Below are 20,657 nucleotides of genomic sequence, written 5' to 3' on the forward strand. Positions count from 1 at the left end.
TAATTAGTACTGTTGTTTTCACTTAAGATCACTTAAAATAAGTTCCTTTTTTGTAAATGAGTCAACAAGAACAGATGTTTTGTGGCATATTTTCCTTCCTACTTTCCTGTGCTTTGAAAATAGTAGAGATGTGATTAGAATGTTAGTATGCAGGACAGTGGGAATAGGTCTAAACAAATCAAAATAAGCACAAAAAAGAATGGCTTACAAATAAGTCCAGGATTCAGTACCCTAGATATGGGGTTAGTTGTATGGGAGCAGATGTGCATTATAGCCTTAATAAATGTTAATTGTTAGCTCCTCATTAGTTTGAACCATTTAGTCCTCTCTTTGCTGCCCCTCCCAAGCCAACCAAAAAGATGGGGACATGCTCTTAATACAAAAAAAATCACTCAATTCCTGAGCTGAAACCACCCCTGATATAGACAGAGAGGTAACTGAACTGCTGGCTTGTAAAGATGCAGTAATACCCCTGTTAATTATAATACTGATTCTGTAAAATAAAGAATGACGTGGGAACTAGTGGACTGATTAGTGCAACGTTATTATAATTGCTTTCCTGAGAACTAGGGCTCCCTTGTCTAAATTGTGGCTACTGGCATCTTTGGGGTCACAGATGTACCCTACTAAAGGGCTGTGGTTGCCATGGTCTGGTACAGAAACAAAAACATAACATTCTCTGCCCTACTTCTTTAGTAAAGCTTTAGTTCTCCTGTCAAAACGACTTAATTAGGGAAATGGAACCCATATTTTGCAAAAGGTCTGCTTTCAAAATTAACTGTATAAAATGTGTCTTAGGATGTTTACCTTTTTTGTTTTTGTTTTCCATTTAGATACAGTGTAAACAACACGCTACTGCACCCAGAAATTGTTGAATGGTATGTATAAATAATATGTCCTAATGCAGATTTCTAAATCACTGATCCTTATTGTTGTGTCCTTGGATTTTGCTATCATTTGCTATCATTTTTTTTATGTTAGAGGATGGGATTGTATTCTGCTAACATGGAAGCCTATTTAGAATCATTTAGAAAACTTAATAATAATAAGATTTAATAATTATTTAATAATAAGATGTTTTTAAGTGTTTGTTATGAAAAAGTGCTATACTGTGAATGACAGTCAATCATCTAAGTTTGAGGGAAACAACTTTTATATGTTGTTTGTTCTCATCACAATTGCCATCCCAGGTATTGTGATCTGCATATTTGGCCCTAGTTCTAAATGCACCATTTTGGCTAGAACCTTGTTATATAAAGGAAAGGTAGTCTTAGAACTCTTATAACTACCTGCCCATAGAGGCCTTATACAGTCTAGGAGATATTTTAGTAAATGTTTTTGTATTGATAGAAGATTACAAAAATAAACTTAAAAAACCCTATAGGGCCCTATAACATCCTGGGGGCACTGCAGCTATCCAGCAGTAAAGTTCCCCGCTACCCAGTGTTATAACTAAACCATATCATGATAAATTCATTATTTAAACCCTACATCTGGTGGACCTCATTCGAAATACAGTAAAATAGAATGGTGTAAGCATCTGCATGAAAAACTAAATATAAAAGTATTTCAATGCATATTAATTTATTTTATTTTGATCAGCAGAACTGATCAAAATAAAATAAAGTGTTGATCAGTGTGAACTATATATATATATATATATATATATATATGTGTGTATGTATGTATGTATGTATGTATGTATGTAATAGTGCTGGATTTGTGCTTTATCAGCTCTCATTATAATGAATGCTTTGAAAAACAGCCACAAAAGAAGAAATGCATTCAGAGAATTTGACAGTTTTCCCTGACATGTGGTGAAATTTCCTTGTTGACTTCAGCGGAATATTATATGAGATCTCCATCAATTAAGTGTAAAAATTCTCAGTATGTACTTAAAAAAGAAAAAAAAAGAATATATATATATATATATATATATATATATGTAATCGGTTGTTGTTTTTTTTTCTTCTAGCTATATTGTAGAAAGATGCAAAGAGTCTAGCTATAATTAAAAAAAAAATCTTTTACTGACTAATAAACATGGTTTTGATTTTGTTTGAGTTGTAGACCAAATGATAGATTTCTGTTTTTTGGTGGCAGTCATGCCATCTGGTATGCTACAATTAAATCAACTGGAATTAACTTACTCATAATAACACCATATGAATGGGAGTTTTTAGGATATAAAAACACTTTTTAAATCAGATGGGGCAATATCTGTGGTTTTGCTAACATCTATGATGCTAATGGAGAAAATGATTCAGATTCATAAAAAGAAAATAAAATAATGCTTTAGAAATGGGCCTTAATCTTAGCAGCACCTGTGCTAGTATGAAGTTCTTTGTTTACACACATCTAATTAATCATTTTGCTCACTATGGGTGACTTTTTTATAATCTGAGGCAGGGATTCTGTCATGATTTATATGGTGTACTTTTTATTTCTAAATTACACTGTTTACATAGCAAATAATTCACTCTATCATTTAAAATTTCATTCTTGAACCAACAAATGTATTTTTTTTTAGTTCTTATATTGGTAAGTAGGCAGCCATCACAGTGCATTGTGCCTGAGTCTGAGCTTTCAGAAGGAGCCAGCGCTACACATTAGAACTGCTTTCAGATAACCTATTGTTTCTCCTAATCTGTGTAACTAAAGGAGTTTCAAGCCAGACTTGGGTTTTTTACTATTGAGTGTTAAGGTGGCCATACACGCACCGATATTATCGTACGAAACCTCGTTTCGTACGATAATCGGTGCGTGTATGGCATGTCAGCGAGCCGACCGATATCGCAGGAAGCTGCTGAAATCGGTCGGCTCGCCGATCGGCCAAGTTAGAAAATTTTGATCGGGCGCCATAGAAGGCGCCTGACCAAAATTCTCCCTTCAGAGCTGAATCGGCAGAAGGAGGTAGAAATCCTATTGTTTCTACCTCCTTACCTGCCGATTCAGCCCTGAATGGTGTGTGGCGGATCTGACGATGTTTCGTGCGACCGACGGTCGTACGAAACATCGTGAGATCGCCACGTGTATGGCCAGCTTTATTCTGATACCTACCGCAGGTGTCAGGGAGCTGCTATCTTGCTACCTTGCTATTGTTCTGCTGATCGGCTTGCTGGTGGGGGGGGGAAGGGAGGCAGGTGATATCACTTCAACTTGCGTGGTACCCTGGGAAATGAAGAATATGGCTAGCCCTATGTGAAATTTCAAAATTACATTTTAAAAAAATCTGTTTGTGTTTTTTAAAAATGGATTCTAATTAAGCATTTGTTCTTGAGCATTCTACTTATGTATGTCGAAATTTGGAATTTGAAAAACCTTTGACTTTCTTCTTTGAAGGGCCTATATTCCCGGCATCTGTGTGAATGCTATCCAGAGTCTTCTGTTAAGTATCTTTGTAGACGCAACAATTTTGTCCGTGGGAACTTTAATGATATGTGGCATGATAAGGTTGCTTTTAGTCCAATTTGTGAATGATGGTATTTGTTTCAATTTTCTATCCACATTTACACCAACATAAGGGAGACTAACATTTGATTAGGGATAACCAGCATCCCACCCCTTGGATCAAACTTTTTCTAAAATATGTAGGTTAATAAAATAGGGACAGTTTGCTGGTGCAATGATTAGTTTCAAATAAGATATTATGTGCCTGGAGTATGTATATTTTCCAGTGTCTGTGTGGGTTTTCGGTGGGTGTTTCTGTTTCCTCTTGCAGTTTGAAAACCTACTAATAAGCTATCACATAATTAATAATTGAATTAATTAATACTTTTTACCATGTTATTAAATGTTTTTCAGTAGGGATTATTCAAAACCTAATCATATAAAATAAAAATCTTGTCAGTTACCAAGATGCTTGATACATACTTTACAAAAGCTTCTATGTAAGTTTTAGGTTTTAAGTTTTAGGTTTTAAGTTTTTACAGAAGCTATGTATACCACATAGGTTTCAATAAAAGTGTAGTTAAGCATTTTGTGTAACTTTGCAGCCGGGCTCTCATAAACTCTATGGATCAGAATTTAACTAAGCCCATCTTTTTTTCCCTCATCTTTTTCCTTGGTCCCCCCAAAAAAAACATTTATGCTGCCTGTGTTGTATTTTTTCCTTCTCTTACAATCTTCCAACATGTTAGGTGGGATAGCATGTTACAAAATTACTTTGCACTTGCTGCACAGTAGTGATTTAAATATTTACATTTTTTCACTCAAATCTTAGCCCACCTCAACCCAACGTGACTCATCATTATAATTTATAGCACCAGCCAGTTACACAGCGCTATAATATATAACAGCAGGGGTCATGCAATAATTAGAAAACAAGGGTTTCATAGATAAAAATAGAATCAGAGGGCCTTACTTGCAAGAACTTACAATCTAAAGAGTAAGGTTACATTTGAAACATAAGGGTATGAAAAAAATTGATGATTTATGATATTGATGTCTGATAAATTAAGATACTGACGTGTAGCAATGTGTTAGATAAATGAGTGTAGCAGCAGAGTTTAGAACATATTGTAAAAGACAATTGTCTCTGATAATTTTTTAGGTAGCCTCCCTGTGTGCTTGATTGAAAGGGTATTTTATTGACTGAGTGAAACCTGAGGCACAAGGGAAGATGTTGGGGGAAATTAAATTAATTCTGTTTAAGAGATATTCAGTTTCAGGTGGCAGTGCAACATCCAAGAGGAGAAAATATAGAAATAAAGTCTGTAACTTTGGAAAGAAAAGAAGAAGGAGAGGTCAGAATTAAACAGGTAGATTTGGGAGAATTCGGCATAAAGGTGGTACGGCATCCAAATGGCTAAATAAGTTTTCCTAGAATAGTATTATATAGTGTAATAGGAAATATTAAGATTTAAATCATGGAAGAGTACATCATATCTAGTATGAGTGGGTGGTCAACTCTGTCAAAGGCTGTGGAGAGATCTAAAAGGATGGGTATGGAATAGTAACCTTTAAGCTGGCCATACATGGTAAGATCCACTCGCAGAGGTTTCCAAGCGAGTGGATCTTCTCCCAATAGGCCCACCTATGGTTAGGCGTTATCAGGCAAATCGATTGAGTTAAGATAATGGGTATAGGTGCCGCCGGTTCGGGGACCACATCAATGAGTCGATGTGGCCCTGATCCGACTGAAAAATCAAACCTGCCCAATCGAGAACTGGAGGTAAAAGGTTAGGGGGTCAGGGAAGCAGGTTGTAGGGTTGGAGCAGTAATTCAGACAATTCGAATTGCTTTATAAAAGATGTTACAATACAGCACAATATTGCAGAAACAATATAAAACATTTATATGAATAAAAGACATTCCACCAAATTAAAAGCAAAGTAAGCAAAAATGTAAGGAAGCGGATAGCCAGGCCAAAAATGACAGTGCCCCAATGTATCATGAAAAGTCTTCCACTCTTCCCCTTCTCTCACAATATTGTGCTGTATTGTGATATTTTTCAAACATATTTTATAAGGAGATTTTCCTTTGACAATATTACCTCTTTGAATTGCTTCTCTTTACAGTACAAGTCCATTTTTTTATATGAGTATTTACTGTGCATGGGGGTATTTTAGGGCTGTGTTGCACCTTATTTTATTAATATTTTTTTGTTGCTTAATAGTGTGCCCTCCATTGATCCAAATTGTTGTGGGGTTGGAACAGGTCAGAAATGAGCTAATTTGCTCTGTTGTTGCAGGAGTGAAAGTAGATGTGACTGTACTGCAAGTTAATCTGCAATTGCTATCAAGTGGTATGCTCAGTCTACTGTCCTTAAAGGAGCAAGGTCTTAAGCGGCTATAGTGATGGGTGGAGGATCAGTGGAAGTAGCAGAAAGGAGTTAATATGGCAAACATGTGGTTTAAAGGCTAGAGAAGAGAGTACAGAAGTACAGTTGTTGAGCTATTGATAGAGCTTGATTGTAGCAGGAGAGCATGAACTTGAAGTGGTTGAAGTCACGATGAGTTTGTGACTTTCTCTACTGATGTTCAGCTGATTTACTACATCTGCTAAAGTAACAAGTTGAGTTAGTATGCCAAGGTTAGGGTTCCACTAACACAAACTGTGACAGGTGGTGTAAGGAGCAAGGGTGTCACAAGCTGATGAAAGTGTATCATTGAAGAGAGAAGCTGCCATATTTGGACAGGAGAGGCTGTTGCTATGATAAATCTGATATGCCGCTACTGTTAATAGTTGTGGGTGAAATACATTAAGATTTTTGTATGTGTGGGTGCAGAAAAATGGTTTTGATAAAACAGTAGAAAGTGTTATCTGAAAGGAATGTAAATAATGGTGAGATGGAAGTAAAGGAGAGTTAATGAGGTTGATAGGGTGGTTGGAGTGGCAGAATAAAAGATAAGACAATATAAGGGCATGACCTTCACTGTGAGTATAACTATAAACTTTGTTTAGTTGTTCCAATAACCAAGAATAGATTAGGATTATTTAAATGAAGTTATCTATAATCCACAAACCATCACCCTCACACTGAGCACTTTATTGTCTGGTGGGAAATGTCGTCTCCCATGCATGTAAAACACATTGCATGTAGCGAACCTGGATTATAATTAAAAAATGCCTTCCTTTGGGTGATTACCAGGGATGATCACAGCATATGAAACACGTTACTGTGAAAGGAAAGTTCAGGGAAAGGTATTGTCTAGCGCTTCATCACCTGTGCAGAGATTTTTTACCAGCCAATGAAGCACCCCATGTGGCAACTCCCTTATTCTTACAGTTTTTCTGTAGTAGGTTTTAAAATGGTGGGGATTTATATTCTGAGACCATAATCTCTCAGTATTAGACTTCATACAACCCCTTTAAGGAAATGATTATACCTGCTTCATTGTGCAAAATGTTTTATTTTACAAATCCTTTAAGTGGGTTTAGAACAGGGGTGGGCAAACTTTTTGGCTCACGGGCCACATTTACTCACCCCCGGGCCGGACCGGGCCAGGGCGGGCAGGGCCAGGCCAGCGTTACGCCCCCTTCGTCTCTTTAATTCCGGCCCGCCAATGACACCAAGTCTCGCGTGATGAGACTTGGCTTCGTCGGCGGGCTGGATTAAAAAGGCCAAGGGGCCGGATGTGGCCCGCGGGCCGTAGTTTGCCCACTCCTGGTTTAGAAAGACCTTTTTACAAACCCTTTTAGTGTCCCACGTATTTGCCTACTCAGAACAATAGTTTGCTTCCTTCTGTTAGTGTGTATTTTTTATTGGGTTTGAAACCCAAGACTCTTTTAATATACATTATATGCTTTCAACGTGGTCTTAATTTTTAGCACAAATCCTTCTTATCATTTTGCATTGGATTTGCTGATTGAGCAGTGAATTCCTTAATATTCATAACTTCCATTATCTTGATGCAGCTGTAATTTAGTATGTTGAAGACATTTTCAGCTGCATTCTCCCAAGGATTTCTTGCTCTAGCTATGCTTTCATATGAACATTTGCAAATAATGGATCCTATCTGCTAAAAGATATTGCCTTTAATGAATATTTTAAACTTTCAAAATGAAACATTAAATGCTTTATTGTTGAAAATGCCTGTAATAAATTATACTTCCTTTTTTCCTTTAACATTTAGGTGGAAAAGCATTTACATAAAATGGTCCATAGTTTTTATGATTGTTAAAGCTGAACACATTTATGTACCAATCTTAATAAATTACATTGACTTCCAAATGTATATTAATATGTGTTTTATGTTTGAGTCTACCAAAGGCAGAGTTATATAAATGGGTTAAATTAAATTCCAAGATTAAATCTGAGACATGTATTGTGCTTGCAAACACTGTATTAATTTGAATACATATTCAAGGAATGGAAATGAATTCCATAACTTTACACCTGAAAATTTGCTTGCTTTCTTTGAATAAAATGCATTCTATCTCATTTATTATGCTTTAGAAAAATGCACCTTTTACATGCTGATTTTATAAGCAGCATGGTTGTGCAGTGGTCAGATTTTCCATATTGATGTGGGTATTTCCTGTGGATACTCCTGGTTTCATCTAACAGTCCAAAAACCTACAGGCAGGTAACAATAACCCTAATATGTGTGCGTAGGACACACAGGTTGTAAGCTCCACTAGGGCAAGGAGCCCTGTATAAGGGGCTTTATATAAGTCCAACTAAATCAATTATTTGAATAATACAGTGAATTGTTAACCGTCCGACCTATAGCCATGTTGGTAGAATATCAGGTTGAACTTTGTGAGACTTGTCAATTGATATAATTTATCTGATCTGAGACTTTTCATTTTTACTCATAGTTTTGCATTTGTAGTGCATAACCCCTTTCAAAGTTAAAAAATGAATACATTAAAAGGAGAAGAAAAATTACTAGGGGATACATATTGTTAGTTAATCGATTGCTTACCTGTTAATGTTCAGATTGCAGGTGAAAAATTCAGATTGTTTAATGTAAAAAGTGTAATTTAATATTCATTATTACATAAAAGCAATCTGAAAACTTTGGTTTCCTCATATGTTATTTATAAATTGCACCTGACCCTAACCTGTGCCTTATGAACCTACACCCAGCCCAAAGCAATGCACTGATTTAGGTGATGCAGAACCTAACTTTTTCTGGAATGAGTAACTGCTGAAAAAAAAATTTCCTGTAAGACCTTGAAAAAGATGAAGAGGGGTATCATTTGCTATGGTAGATATACACATATTGTGTGCTTAAAGCTTAGGGCTCTCTTTGTAAGTGGAACTCCACATTGAGTGTCCTGTAAATATTTCCCACACAGGCTCAACTGCCTGCAGAGGAACAAATGTTTCCTATGGTTTTCAACAGATGTAATTTATTGTAATTTTGCAAAAATAATACTGAGTTGCTGGGAAAAAGGCATGGAGAACTGCCTAATTGTCTTGGACTTTGCATGATTTAGTAAATGATGCCCAGTATGTATGATTGGTCAACATTTCTGCAATACAGTTGCTATGTGTAAAATAGGATCTTGCTTCATCTGTGTAGCTTGCAGGGAAAAGTGTTCAGTATGTTCCTCCATGGGGAACAGAGACAAGCTCATTTAGTACCAGGGACATGAACACCACTGGGGATTAAGGGTTAAATTGGATGATGTTGCTTTCCATCCCTTAAACAGTGACACATACTTTGTGTTTACAGCTAGATTAGGCCATGGTCTGTTATGGCAAATTCAGACTCTTTTTGTCCACATTGTAAGGTTTTTGGCTGTGATGTGATATTATAGAGAAACATAATTGGTTTAAAATAGCTAGCCATGCCTTCTCTAGGAACTGGTTTGTGTACTGGAGTTCTGGAAGAAAACACAAAGTACTTCTGATGTTTTATGAACATATGTTCATCCAGTACCTACAAAAAAAAAAATCTCTAGGCAGAAAAGGTTTATATTACAGGTTTTTTTTTCAGTTTATAGTCCTTTGGAGAGCTGTGAGTAAAGGTGGCCAAGTGAGTGGATCTTCTCCCGTCAGTTCGGTGACCACATCAACGAGCCGATGCGGTCCCCGATCCGGCGGGAATAATGGCACCTGCCCGATTGCGATCTGGCCGATTTCAGGTCAGATGTCGGAGGGGGTGGCACGTCGTTTGTGCCAAAACATGGCAGATAATCTGCTGAATTGGTCTAAAGGACCAATATCAGCAGCTAAAATCGGCACGTGTATGGCCACCTTAATAGGGTTTCTCCCTTTTTTGGAAAAAATAGCCTTCCTATATTTTTATCATTCTTTGCTGTTAATCATTTTAACCAGCCATCTGGCAACACTGTCAGTAAATGACATTTAAACCTCATTTATATCCCTGTGTATGAACTAAAATCATTTACACCGCTGATCTGTTATTTACTGTTTAAAGCTAGTTATGCGTGCCCATATTTGGTCAAGTTTATGATCAGTCCAGGGCAAGCATTTAGACCAATAATGCTACAGTCCTGGTGGTTTGAGGATTATTAGTAAATTAAAATTTCCATTGGTAGAGTGTAAAGAAATAAGAAGGTCTGCAGTTCTGTGGCTTAATGTTTGGCCTGAACGTACTAAACAAACAAGGGTTGTCATGCAAGCAGCCGCCTTAAATGTGTACCCTGTAGCCCAGTTTCACCTTAAAGTGCTGTCTCAATGGCTACACAGTGGCTTATTTATTTCAAGTGTATAAGTGCATAAAAACTTTTTCTGGTGTTATGATGCTTTTAAGGAAAAAGAAGGGTAAAAATCGCTAATTTGTAATGCTTACCTTTTACCTTGGACTGGAGAAAACTGCACCAGCCTGGGGTAGCTGCGAGAATGCGATCCTCTTCCTTCTTCTCTCTTTGCCCAGCTTGAGCATGTGCAGTAGAATGAAAAACCGAACTTTAACAAGAAAGTTGTCATTTTTACCCTACTGCGCATGCAACGCCCCCAGGATTCAGAAGAATGAAGACAGACGGAAGAGGATCACTCACTTACAGCTACCTCAGGCTGGTGTGCTTTTGTCCCAACAGGAGCACCAGCTTGGGGTAAAACTTAAGTGATTACAATCACTGGGGGTGCCTAACCCCTTTCCTTCTCCTTTAAAAAGTAACTCTAACAGTACTTTAGGCAAAATTAAGGTTTGTTTCTTATTTTCAAATTGTTTTGCCTTCATTTTTCTATTTCAGATTTTGTTGATTGCCTATTAATTTGCTTACTTTCCTTCTAGATGTTCTTGGAATAATTGGAATAATTTAATCTGGATTTAAAAAAATATATAATTTAATAGTCTTGATTAACTTTTTTTTTTAAATACTGTTTATTTGGAAGGCTGATTGGGGCTGAGATCATTTTTCTGTTTTATTGTTTTTTACTTAGACTCTACTAGTTATATATCTTTTTTAATATATGCAATTGTGTATTCATTGGTGTGATCCAGAAATATTTATTTTATTTCCTTTACCTTTTTTGATAGCCGTGTGTTTAAAACAGACATGGAGTTGGAGGTTCTTCGGTACACAAATCGCATCTCCAGTGAAGCCCACAAGGAGGTAAATCGTTTTTTTAAAATGGTAAAATTTGCTCTTAGATTGACATACATGTTTTAACATTTGGCATATTTGAAAAAATGTAGAAAAAAACAAAAAAGATTAAAGGAAATACCTTCTAGATATAAAAAGGCTGTGCAGTTGTAAAGTCATGGTTCCCCTTTTGCTTTCAGTAAACCTGCCATTATTTCTTCTTGTTGCCTGCTTTTCTTTAATACACTATTCTTTGCTTAGGTACAGAAAGAATGTGACATATATTGGCGGCCAGTTTTCCCTGATTTACTAGGAGAGTAATGTGCTTTAAAGAAATTTCCCAGGGCGTTGTTTTCATCCCTGAAAATGCTTTTAATGCTATATGTCTAATTCTTAATCTAATATAAAGTTCAAAGATTGCTCCCGTTCCCAATAGTATCCAATCATCCGTTATAATTTACTATCTACTGATAGAAAGCAAATATCTGATTGGTTTCTATTAGGTACAATGCCTGGAGAAAGCTTTTCATGTGTTATTAACTTCCCTGTTGTAATGATTGCAAATATTTAACATACAGTGGGATTGTATTAAGGTGAGAGCGAATTGCAGTTTTCATGTTTAGTTATATGAATTAGCAAGTCTCCCTTTTTGAAGCTAGTGTAAATAGCTACAAACCACATTTAAAAATTACATGTTTTGAATGCTTCACCATTACGATGAAACACACAATAATAAAGAATAACCTCAAAAACACTGTCATTAAAACAGTGTGTGACTGATAACAGAGTGGAATTGGCCCTGGGTTAAATCACGGTTGGCTCTCACCTCCTCATTTAATTTTCAAGCCAAGGACTTCTTTTTTTGGCAATGTCTAGCCATGCTGTGTTTCTGTTTTGTTTACTCTGCCATGTGCTCTAAACAATTAAGATTTGCTGCAATTGGATAGGTTGTGTAGAGAACTTTTAACTCAACTCATATCCAGTGCACAGCTGAGCTGCTGAAAGTACAGTGTAAGTACAGATATAAGTGTTCCTGCAACCTGCTTACAAGTAAATTTATGCACTGTGAAAATGTTAAGCACACAAAATTATGTGCAAGTGTCTTGGGGGGGGGGAGGGTGTGGAAGGGCATATGGGGCAATGAAAAGTACAAGGGTTATAAGTGGAGAAAAAGACAAAAATATGGGGAGCAATGGAGAAAATAGAATAAGAGAAAAAAAGGGGAGCACGGAAGAGTAGAGCAAAGATTACGATAAGAAAAGGTAAACTAACAAAAAGAAAAAAAGGAGAACATAGAATTTAAAATAAAGGGGTTTTCAGAAATTGAAAGAAAAGACTAAGAGCGAAGAGAGATCAGAAGAGAGAATGGAAGAGGAGGAATGATAGTGGGTGACCGTGAGCGGAGGGGAAGGGAAGAAGCGGAAAAGTAGAAAACAAAAGATATACCATAACCTTTGCTGTCATCCAGCTACTGAATTGTATGCATTGGTATACTTGTGAGTCAGTAGCTGTTGTATGATAATGTTATTCAGCCACATTAATGTATAATTAAGAAGTAATTAAGTAGCTGACTTAATCAGCTTGTCTGGGGGACCTAAGCTACCCCAGCCTGACACTTCATAGCGAAAATAGCAAAAGTGATCAATTTGGCAAACATTGCAAATTTAAATCGCAATGGATGTGAAATATTCCAAATTGATATTAGTACTAGGCTTTGTGGGTGCACTTTTACCAAAATTATTAATTCCATAATTCTCCCTAGGTCATGAAGGCAGCAAGAATTGGAATGAAAGAATACGAACTGGAGAGGTAAAACAACCATTCATACAGTATAGTATTGATTGAGAAATGTTAGGTGTAAGGCATTGATTTATTGTCAGGAGGTCGTCTGTCAATAACAATTGACTGGGCTTCACCAAAATGTGTCGGTGTCCGCAGTGAAACCCATTCGTAAATGGCCCTCATTGTGTCAGACCTATGTGAGTATTTTTTTATTGGTACTGATAGCATTTTATTTCTACATTTGTTAATCACAAATGTCTTTTTTTTTCTTTATGTGCAGGTTTGCTGCATATACCCCTGCTGCATATGTGACTGTGTACAGTATTATTTCAGCTTAGGCCAATTGGTCTGTTTTAGGAATTAATATTTCATACAGCAGCCTGCCACACTACATCAGAAGAAAATTACTTTAAGAAAACTGTAGTTCTACCAGAAATATTTACACCAAAATATCCCTCCAGGACTCGACAACATCTGCTGAATTATTATACTACCGAAATGATACCTTTGCAAAACTCATGCAGCTAAGCTTTAATAATTTGTGTGCTGGAGGATTATGGTATGTTTAGGTTTATAGTCAGAGTGACTGGAGACTTTGAGATCCCTTCTTATTTCTTACTAGATGATTTTCAAGTTGTGTTTTACTGAAATAGACACAAAGTTAAAGAGTTTGTGGAAGGGATGTAGGCAAGAGACATTGGGGTTGATTCACTAAAGGGCGATAATGCTTAACGCATGCTTTTTTGCGTTATAAAGCATGCAATAATTAAGTCCCGATTCATCAAAGTCATTTTGCATGCATTAAGACGCAAAAAAACTCTCTATTATTTACCTCGCATTGCGTTAATTCTCACATAGAAATAATGCTAACGCATGATTCACAAACACATATAAAGCATTAAACGAGCTAAATATCGCATTAGTCTGTGCGAATATTAACACCTACTTGGGGCAGGCGGTACTTAAAGAAAATTGTGGTTCGTGAGCTTTTGGCAACATAACATGGACTTCACAGTGGGATTTTTTCAAGTATGTGTTGGCCCTAGAGTGATGCATCCTCCAGTTTTCAGGGAAATGGTAATTTTCAGAACAGTAGTTTTCCGAAAGTAATTGTTACGTGCAAGCGGCAAAATATATCGCGCGCAGCGGGGAAATAACACATACAGCGGGAATTAACGCAAGAAAAATGCTCATCGCGAGTTAAATAATGCAAAGAACATCGCTTCTTAATTATGACGCCTGTCCTTTTAGTGAATCGAGCATTAAGTCGCAAAAAATACGAAGCGATAACATTTTTAATGCATGCTATAAATAGCGCTCATTGTATCGCCCTTTAGTGAATCAACCCCATTCTGTTTCTCCTGCTTATAGCGTTATAATGAAGCGTTACTGGTGCATTATGACCACAGATGTATATTTATTTATTTCATGTAGGAAAAAGCATAACTGGTGTACATATATCATTGCATATGTTTTAATTCAGACAGGTGTCAACATTATCCAGCTCTGCTACTAAGATGTTTTCTAATTTTTTCTGATCGTTGGCTTCTGTTATATTGAATATGCCTGCATTGTACCATTCCATATGTTACATAGCATATACATCTACTAAAATCTTTTGATATTTTAGATAGAGCATGTGTCTGAGCACAAGGAATAGTTTATATTAAAGTAGCTATTGCTCAAGTGTCTTGACTCTCCCTTGCTTAAAATAATGTGTTTTGGATTTTAGATTTAGAAGTCCATCCTATGGCAGAAAAGTGAAACCAGAAGAAAGCAGGGCCAGCCTGAGCAATTTGCAGTAATTTATACATGTATGGGATCCCTTATTCGGAAACCCATTATCAAGAAAGTTTAGATTAGTGGAAGGCCATTTCCGATTCATTTCCGACTACATTATATGCAAACCAATTCATTTAAAAAAAAAAAAAAAATCATTTTTAAAAATGATTTCCTTTTTGTTTGTAATAATGAAATAGTCACTTTTATTTGGTCCTAACTAAGCCGCATGAATCCATATTGGTGGCAGAAACAATCCTATTGGGTTATTTCATTTGTAAGTGTCCTTGAGGTATGGAGATTCTATTTCTATAAAGATCCCTTAGTTGTGGAAAACCCATGTCCCAAGCATTGTGGATAATAGATTCAATACTGTAGTGGGAGTTTAAAGGACTCAGGTTCATCAAGGCAAGTGTCATCAAATTCTACAAACACTACTAGACCCAAGATCTCATGTTAATTACCTTTTTACATATTGGCAGATAGTAGTGCTACTTTTTTTTCCAAAGTTGAATTTGGCGTTATTGTGTGTGGACCCCCTGCGAGTTTGGGGCCCAGTTGGGACAAATATGTCTGGTCTAGGACTGGTCTAAGGCTGACTTTGATAAAAAGATGGTCATTAAAAGGAGGCGTGCTTATTTGGTTAAAATGGAGTTTCTGGATAACGGATCTCATACCTGTATATGAAAATGTGAACATTGAAAAAAAATACTGTTTTAAAGTGGACCTGTCGCCCAGACATAAAAAGCTGTATAATAAAAGTCCTTTTCAAATTAAACATGAAACCCAAATTCATTTTTATATTAACACATCCAAACCCATTATAAAGGCATTTAAAAATCCCAGCTGTCAATCATATATTGCTTGCCCCACCTCTATGCCTTAGGCATAGAGGCGGGGCAGACAATAACTTTAGATTTCCGTTCAGCACTACCTAGATGTCACTGCACATCTCACTTTACCCTCCCTCCTCATCATCTAATTGTGTAGCCAGTGCAAGGGCATGGGCATCTGTTCCCCCATACTGGCACAGAAACACAAGGTTTTGGCATTATACAAAGTTTGCCTTCATAACAGTGTCCACAATATGATGCCTGCCTGCTTGCTTTGATTGAGTAATTCCAAGACGGAAGGAAACGCGATTTATATTATTTATATAGTGTAAGTAACGTTTATTTTGCTTAACTAACAATATAGAAAATAATTTGGAGTTATGTCTTGGGGTGACAGGTCCCCTTTAAACCTTGAGTATTGCAGAGCATACTCACTGAAAATTGGCTCCTTGTTTAAAATGTTTTTAGAGTATTGTTCTACCCTATTTGAGTTGATCTGTTGTGTATACTCGGGGGAGAGATTTTAGTTTGCTGTTTGTTCTGTCACTTTGTACATTTTGCAGAAGTATTGTGTACTGTGTCTGTTTCTTTTCAACATGGGTGTTTATCGCCACTACAAATTATTTGCGTTGATAATCAGTAAGGAGCCAAAGACATTTTGTGATTATGGGTTTTCTAGAGATAATGTTTCCCTTGGCTACTGACCTTCATAGAGGAAGGTTTATATGAGATTAAAACATTATTTAGCTAGGCAGCATGGCTTTCAAAATAACTTGGATTGCTGCAGCCTTTTAAGAAAACGAGCATACTGAATATTGTTCAGGGGAATGTTTGCCACTTTGAGGTTTAAAATGCTAGCAGTAAATTGTTGCATTCCGCCACGTAGTCCATTGTAAAACACTACTTTAGTACTTACTGTAAAGTATATAAAATATAATGAAACATTTTCTAGTAACAAAATTGTTAAGAACAGTTTGTGGGGAAAATGAACATGTTAGCCAATAGAGCCCTACAAATATTTTTTAACCCAAAATGTAAGTAATTATTTATAGTTATTGCTGCAATTACTAAAAACAACCCAGTGCTTCAAGATAATAAAAATTAAATTGTTTTGCACAAACCTTCCTTTTAGTCAGCTACGGGGTGATTTAATTATGCTTATATTATCTGCCGGAGAGCTGGACATTATATTGATTCACCCAAGAACATTCTTTGAGATCAAGGCAAATGAATAAGATATTTAGGTGTGGCTCTGGAGAAGGATAAGCCAGTGATTTTCTTTACTTCAAGAAGCTGCTGACTGCATGAGAAAACTATTAGAAATTACATGCTTGCCAAGGGGTACATTGACTTACAAGGTAGGAAAATGGTTAAATAAACTTGGCACTGAGTTTTAAAAGGTGTAATGTGAAGGTTTCTGTTATTAGGAAACCACACTTTGTCATTAATAGTTTGTTTATGAGAACTCTTATTAGCAAAAGTCTTTGAGAAAGGGAGGGCATTTGGAGTTTATACTTCGGAGTGAATAAGATGTCATACATGAGCAAGAATATGACATCAATGAAAAGATTCTGAGGAGAAGATATAGGATGTTGTCCATTAACATAAAAGAAGAGATATTATGCTTAAGTTGCAAACCAAAATTGCAAATCCATATGGCAATCACCATGCTTTTTAATCTACAATGCAACTGTGTTCCCAGAATTCCAATATAGTATCACAGCCCCCACCCCAAAAAAAAAGTAACTCTGCAGTCGGCATATGATTTATCAGTGCAGACACAAGTTAGTGCCTGCATTGGTAAATTGCACCCGCTTTGAATTTTACTGGTGCTGGTGATATCAGTGTGTCCATATCAATGTGTGCAGCCTGGAAAATACATAGGCATGAGATTTGCTAGGTACTCGTCAGTTGTATGTGTGTTCTGTATTATGCACCTTATTCAAGAAAAACCATAAGCATTTTATGAGGCATTTTAATTCAAGGTGCATGCATAGAGAATATGTAAAGACCCAAGTACCTTTTTGAGTAGCATTTGGATGGATGCAAATTTTTGATGTACTTTCCAACTTTGGTTTTTCATTTTTTTCTTAACATATAATGTTTTATACTGCATATTTTATACATACATGCTTGCTGCTTTTTAGTGTGCCAGTATTGATTCTGCTATGTAGGTAGTTTTCATTCAATTTGCTGTACATTTTTACACTTTTTCTCGCACATCCTCTCTGGAACTGCAGAAGTGTTTTCTAAAAATACAAAATCCACTTTCTTGCAATGTTGCTTTGCTTAAATTTTTTTCTAGGGCATAAGCCTCTGTTTCATTCATTGATGACAAAATATCTGCATACAAATGGTGTATGTCATATTTCTTATCGTTCTTAAAACCTTACTAAACTTTGCACAGGGTAGTACGTTCACTTCTATTCAATGTTGTGTATCTTATGCCCAAATTGTGAAGAAAGGGTCAATTCACTTTACTTTTTCATGCCACTTATACAATAGAAGTGCATTTACAAAATACATCCAGATACATACAACATGTCTTTTACAGAGGATTAATTTTGCACCAGAAATACTTCAAGGCTAATTAACAACTGCAAGGTGCAGTGCTAAGTTCAAATATTCAAGGGAACTCCGCGACATTCAACAAATAACTTTTGTCTGCCATATTGTTCAGAGTAACTTGCAAGACACACAAGGCACAAATGAGCCAAGCACTTTACACATGCATTTAATAAATAGTAATTAAAGGTTTCCTATTTTGTGTTGTGCCTCTAGGCACTCCTACCAATACCAACTGCATGGAAATGACATTATTGATACATACTCTGACAACGCCATGTAGTTGCCACAGCAACAAGCTCTATATTTATACAGGCACAAGCAATGTATTATGAACTTTTTATCTATGTTAAAGGGGCAGACTTTTTCAAATTATGAGTTTAGAGCTTAATACAAAAACACTCACCAATGTTCTATTCATGCCTATGGGATTTTTACAAGCATATTTATAAATGGGTGAAAGTTAGAACACACCATTTGATAAATATACTTCTACGAATACTATAGGAATAAAAAGGTGGGTTTTTATGTATTAAGCCCTAAACTCACATTTTAATGTACTTCTGGAAGCAAGTTAAAAGAACTTAAACACATTTAAACAACCAAGTTATTTACCCACAATGTAGTATTGCTATGGAAAGCAATGTGCAAAATGTCTGTTTGCTTTGGCGAAACAGAATCATTAGGCGCAGCAGCACTTGATTTAGAACAGAAGGCAGAAAGGACTACACAACTATATGGACCAACCATCTGATTTTGATATCCTAGCGTTGTGCTATTCCAGTCTGTGAATTCTCTGGAACTGTTGGTGCTTGAGTTGGCGGTGGTACTGCAGCTGACAGATTCCACCATCATAGCCTTGAAGTCTCTTGAAGTTGGATACATTTCTAGTTACTTGTTGGCCATTTCAATGAGAAGTGACCATTGTACCCTTGACTTTGGTAACCTGATAAGATTCAGGATGATATGGCGAGGATAATTTGTTAGCAGGTTTCATCCTCTTGACAAGAACCCAATCACCAACCTTCATTGTTATCATTTTTCCATGATGACCACTCTGATCAGCATATCTTTTCATCCTCTCCTTGGAACAGCTCTGGCAGAGGTTGCTGAGACAGTTTCAAACACAGGAAATCTGGAAAAATCATCCATGACAACTAGTAGTTAAAAATTGTCTGGCATGCAGCAGAAGTCAACACTAACTGCTGTCCATGGACTGTCAGGCAGGGGTGTCATTTGCAAAGATGCACACTTGTAGTTAGATGTTGTTACCTGGCAGGGTATACACGACTGGATACATGCCTCCACTTTTGCATCAATTCCTGGAAACCATACCTTCTCTCTTAGGAGTTGCTTAGTTTTCACTATACCTTGATGAGCCTCATGAGCAACATCAACTACCCTGTCCTGAAGTTGAGTAGGGAGGACAAGGCGATTGTCACGCAGAAGTAAGTTAGAGTCAGATATGGAGAGGGAGTGTCGGGCATTAAAGAATGCTTGTAGGTATGCTGTTTTTTCTGGCCATTGTAGACGGCCCTCAGCATTGAAAGAGCTCCAGTTTTTGGACCCAATGGTTTCAATGACTAACTGGAGGTGAGGATCAGCATCTACTGCTTGCTGAATTTCTACAATTGTCATTGCTTTGGGCACAGCATGCGCTACTACAAAATTCACATGTTCCTCTGCTAGGATGGTTGCTGGGGTGTTGTCTTTTGTATCCTGCGGACATGGATGTCTTGAAAAGTAGTCAGCGGGGTTACCACTTCCCGCTTCATAATGCAGATGAAAATAGGAGTTTCGTAGTCTGAGTAACCAACGTTCGATTCGTGGTGGTGGTTTGAATTAGGGGTGGTTTATTAAAGATTGGATCAAGTTGCTTGTGGTCACTTGCCACAGTAAAACTGCGCCAAAAAAGGTAAAGGTGAAAATGCAGACACCCCCAAACTGCAAGAGCTTCCCTTTCTGTTTGTGAATAACGTTGCTCTGTCTCTGTTATTGCCTTGCTTGCATAAGAAATGGTGTACACGTGACCAGTTTTTGAAATTTGAGTAAGAATTGCACCCAGCCCCACTGGACTGGCATCTACTACAAGCTCTGTAGATTTGAGTGGATCGAAATAAGACATCATTGTGTCACTAGTCAAGCTAGACTCTAGTGCATCAAAAGAATTTTGATGCTCAGTGGTCCATGACCATGGAACATCTTTTTTGGTAAGCTGAAGGGGTATGCCGAAGGGGTTCTGACACCATGGCAAGGTCGGGTATAAAACAGCCACAATACATTACAAGACCAAGAAAACTGTGGACTTCAGAAGTATTCTGGGGCTGACAGGCTGATTTTATGGCGTCTACTTTCTGAGGGTCAGCTGATACTCCATTTTCAGAGAAAATGTCAGAGATTTCTAATTGTACTGACATTTTGACGAATTGAGAGTCAGGTTGTAGTCTTGTAATCTTTGAAATACTTGTTCCAGTCGCTTATCATGTTCTTGTTGGGAGGTGCCATATACGAGGATATCATCACTTACATTGAGGACGCCAGGTATCCCGTACAGTGTTTCCCTAATAACACTTTGAAAAATTTCTGCAGCTGATGAAAATTTAGTCTCTTAAATCTCCAAAGTCCCATGTGTGTGCTGAATGTTGTAATGTACCTGGATTCGGGATGCAGCTCCAGTTGATGATGTCCCGAGTTAAGGTCAAGCTTGGAAAATAAGTTAGCACCATTTAGATCTGTGATGATGTAATCAAT

General features: G+C 36.9%; 1 protein-coding gene across 2 annotated transcripts in view; it reads left to right on the plus strand.

The window, feature by feature from the left end:
* The window catches only part of pepd (peptidase D), a 125,253-nt gene that overhangs the window by 34,529 nt on the left and 70,067 nt on the right, over window positions 1-20,657 (plus strand). For both annotated transcript variants that reach the window (XM_012960953.3, NM_001008093.1), the window contains 3 exon segments: window positions 834-878; window positions 10,902-10,977; window positions 12,710-12,756. In XM_012960953.3, coding sequence (XP_012816407.1) covers window positions 834-878; window positions 10,902-10,977; window positions 12,710-12,756 — 168 coding nt within the window.

Source organism: Xenopus tropicalis, chromosome 4 (genome assembly GCF_000004195.4).
Source record: "Xenopus tropicalis strain Nigerian chromosome 4, UCB_Xtro_10.0, whole genome shotgun sequence".
NCBI classification, from domain to species: Eukaryota; Metazoa; Chordata; class Amphibia; order Anura; family Pipidae; genus Xenopus; species Xenopus tropicalis.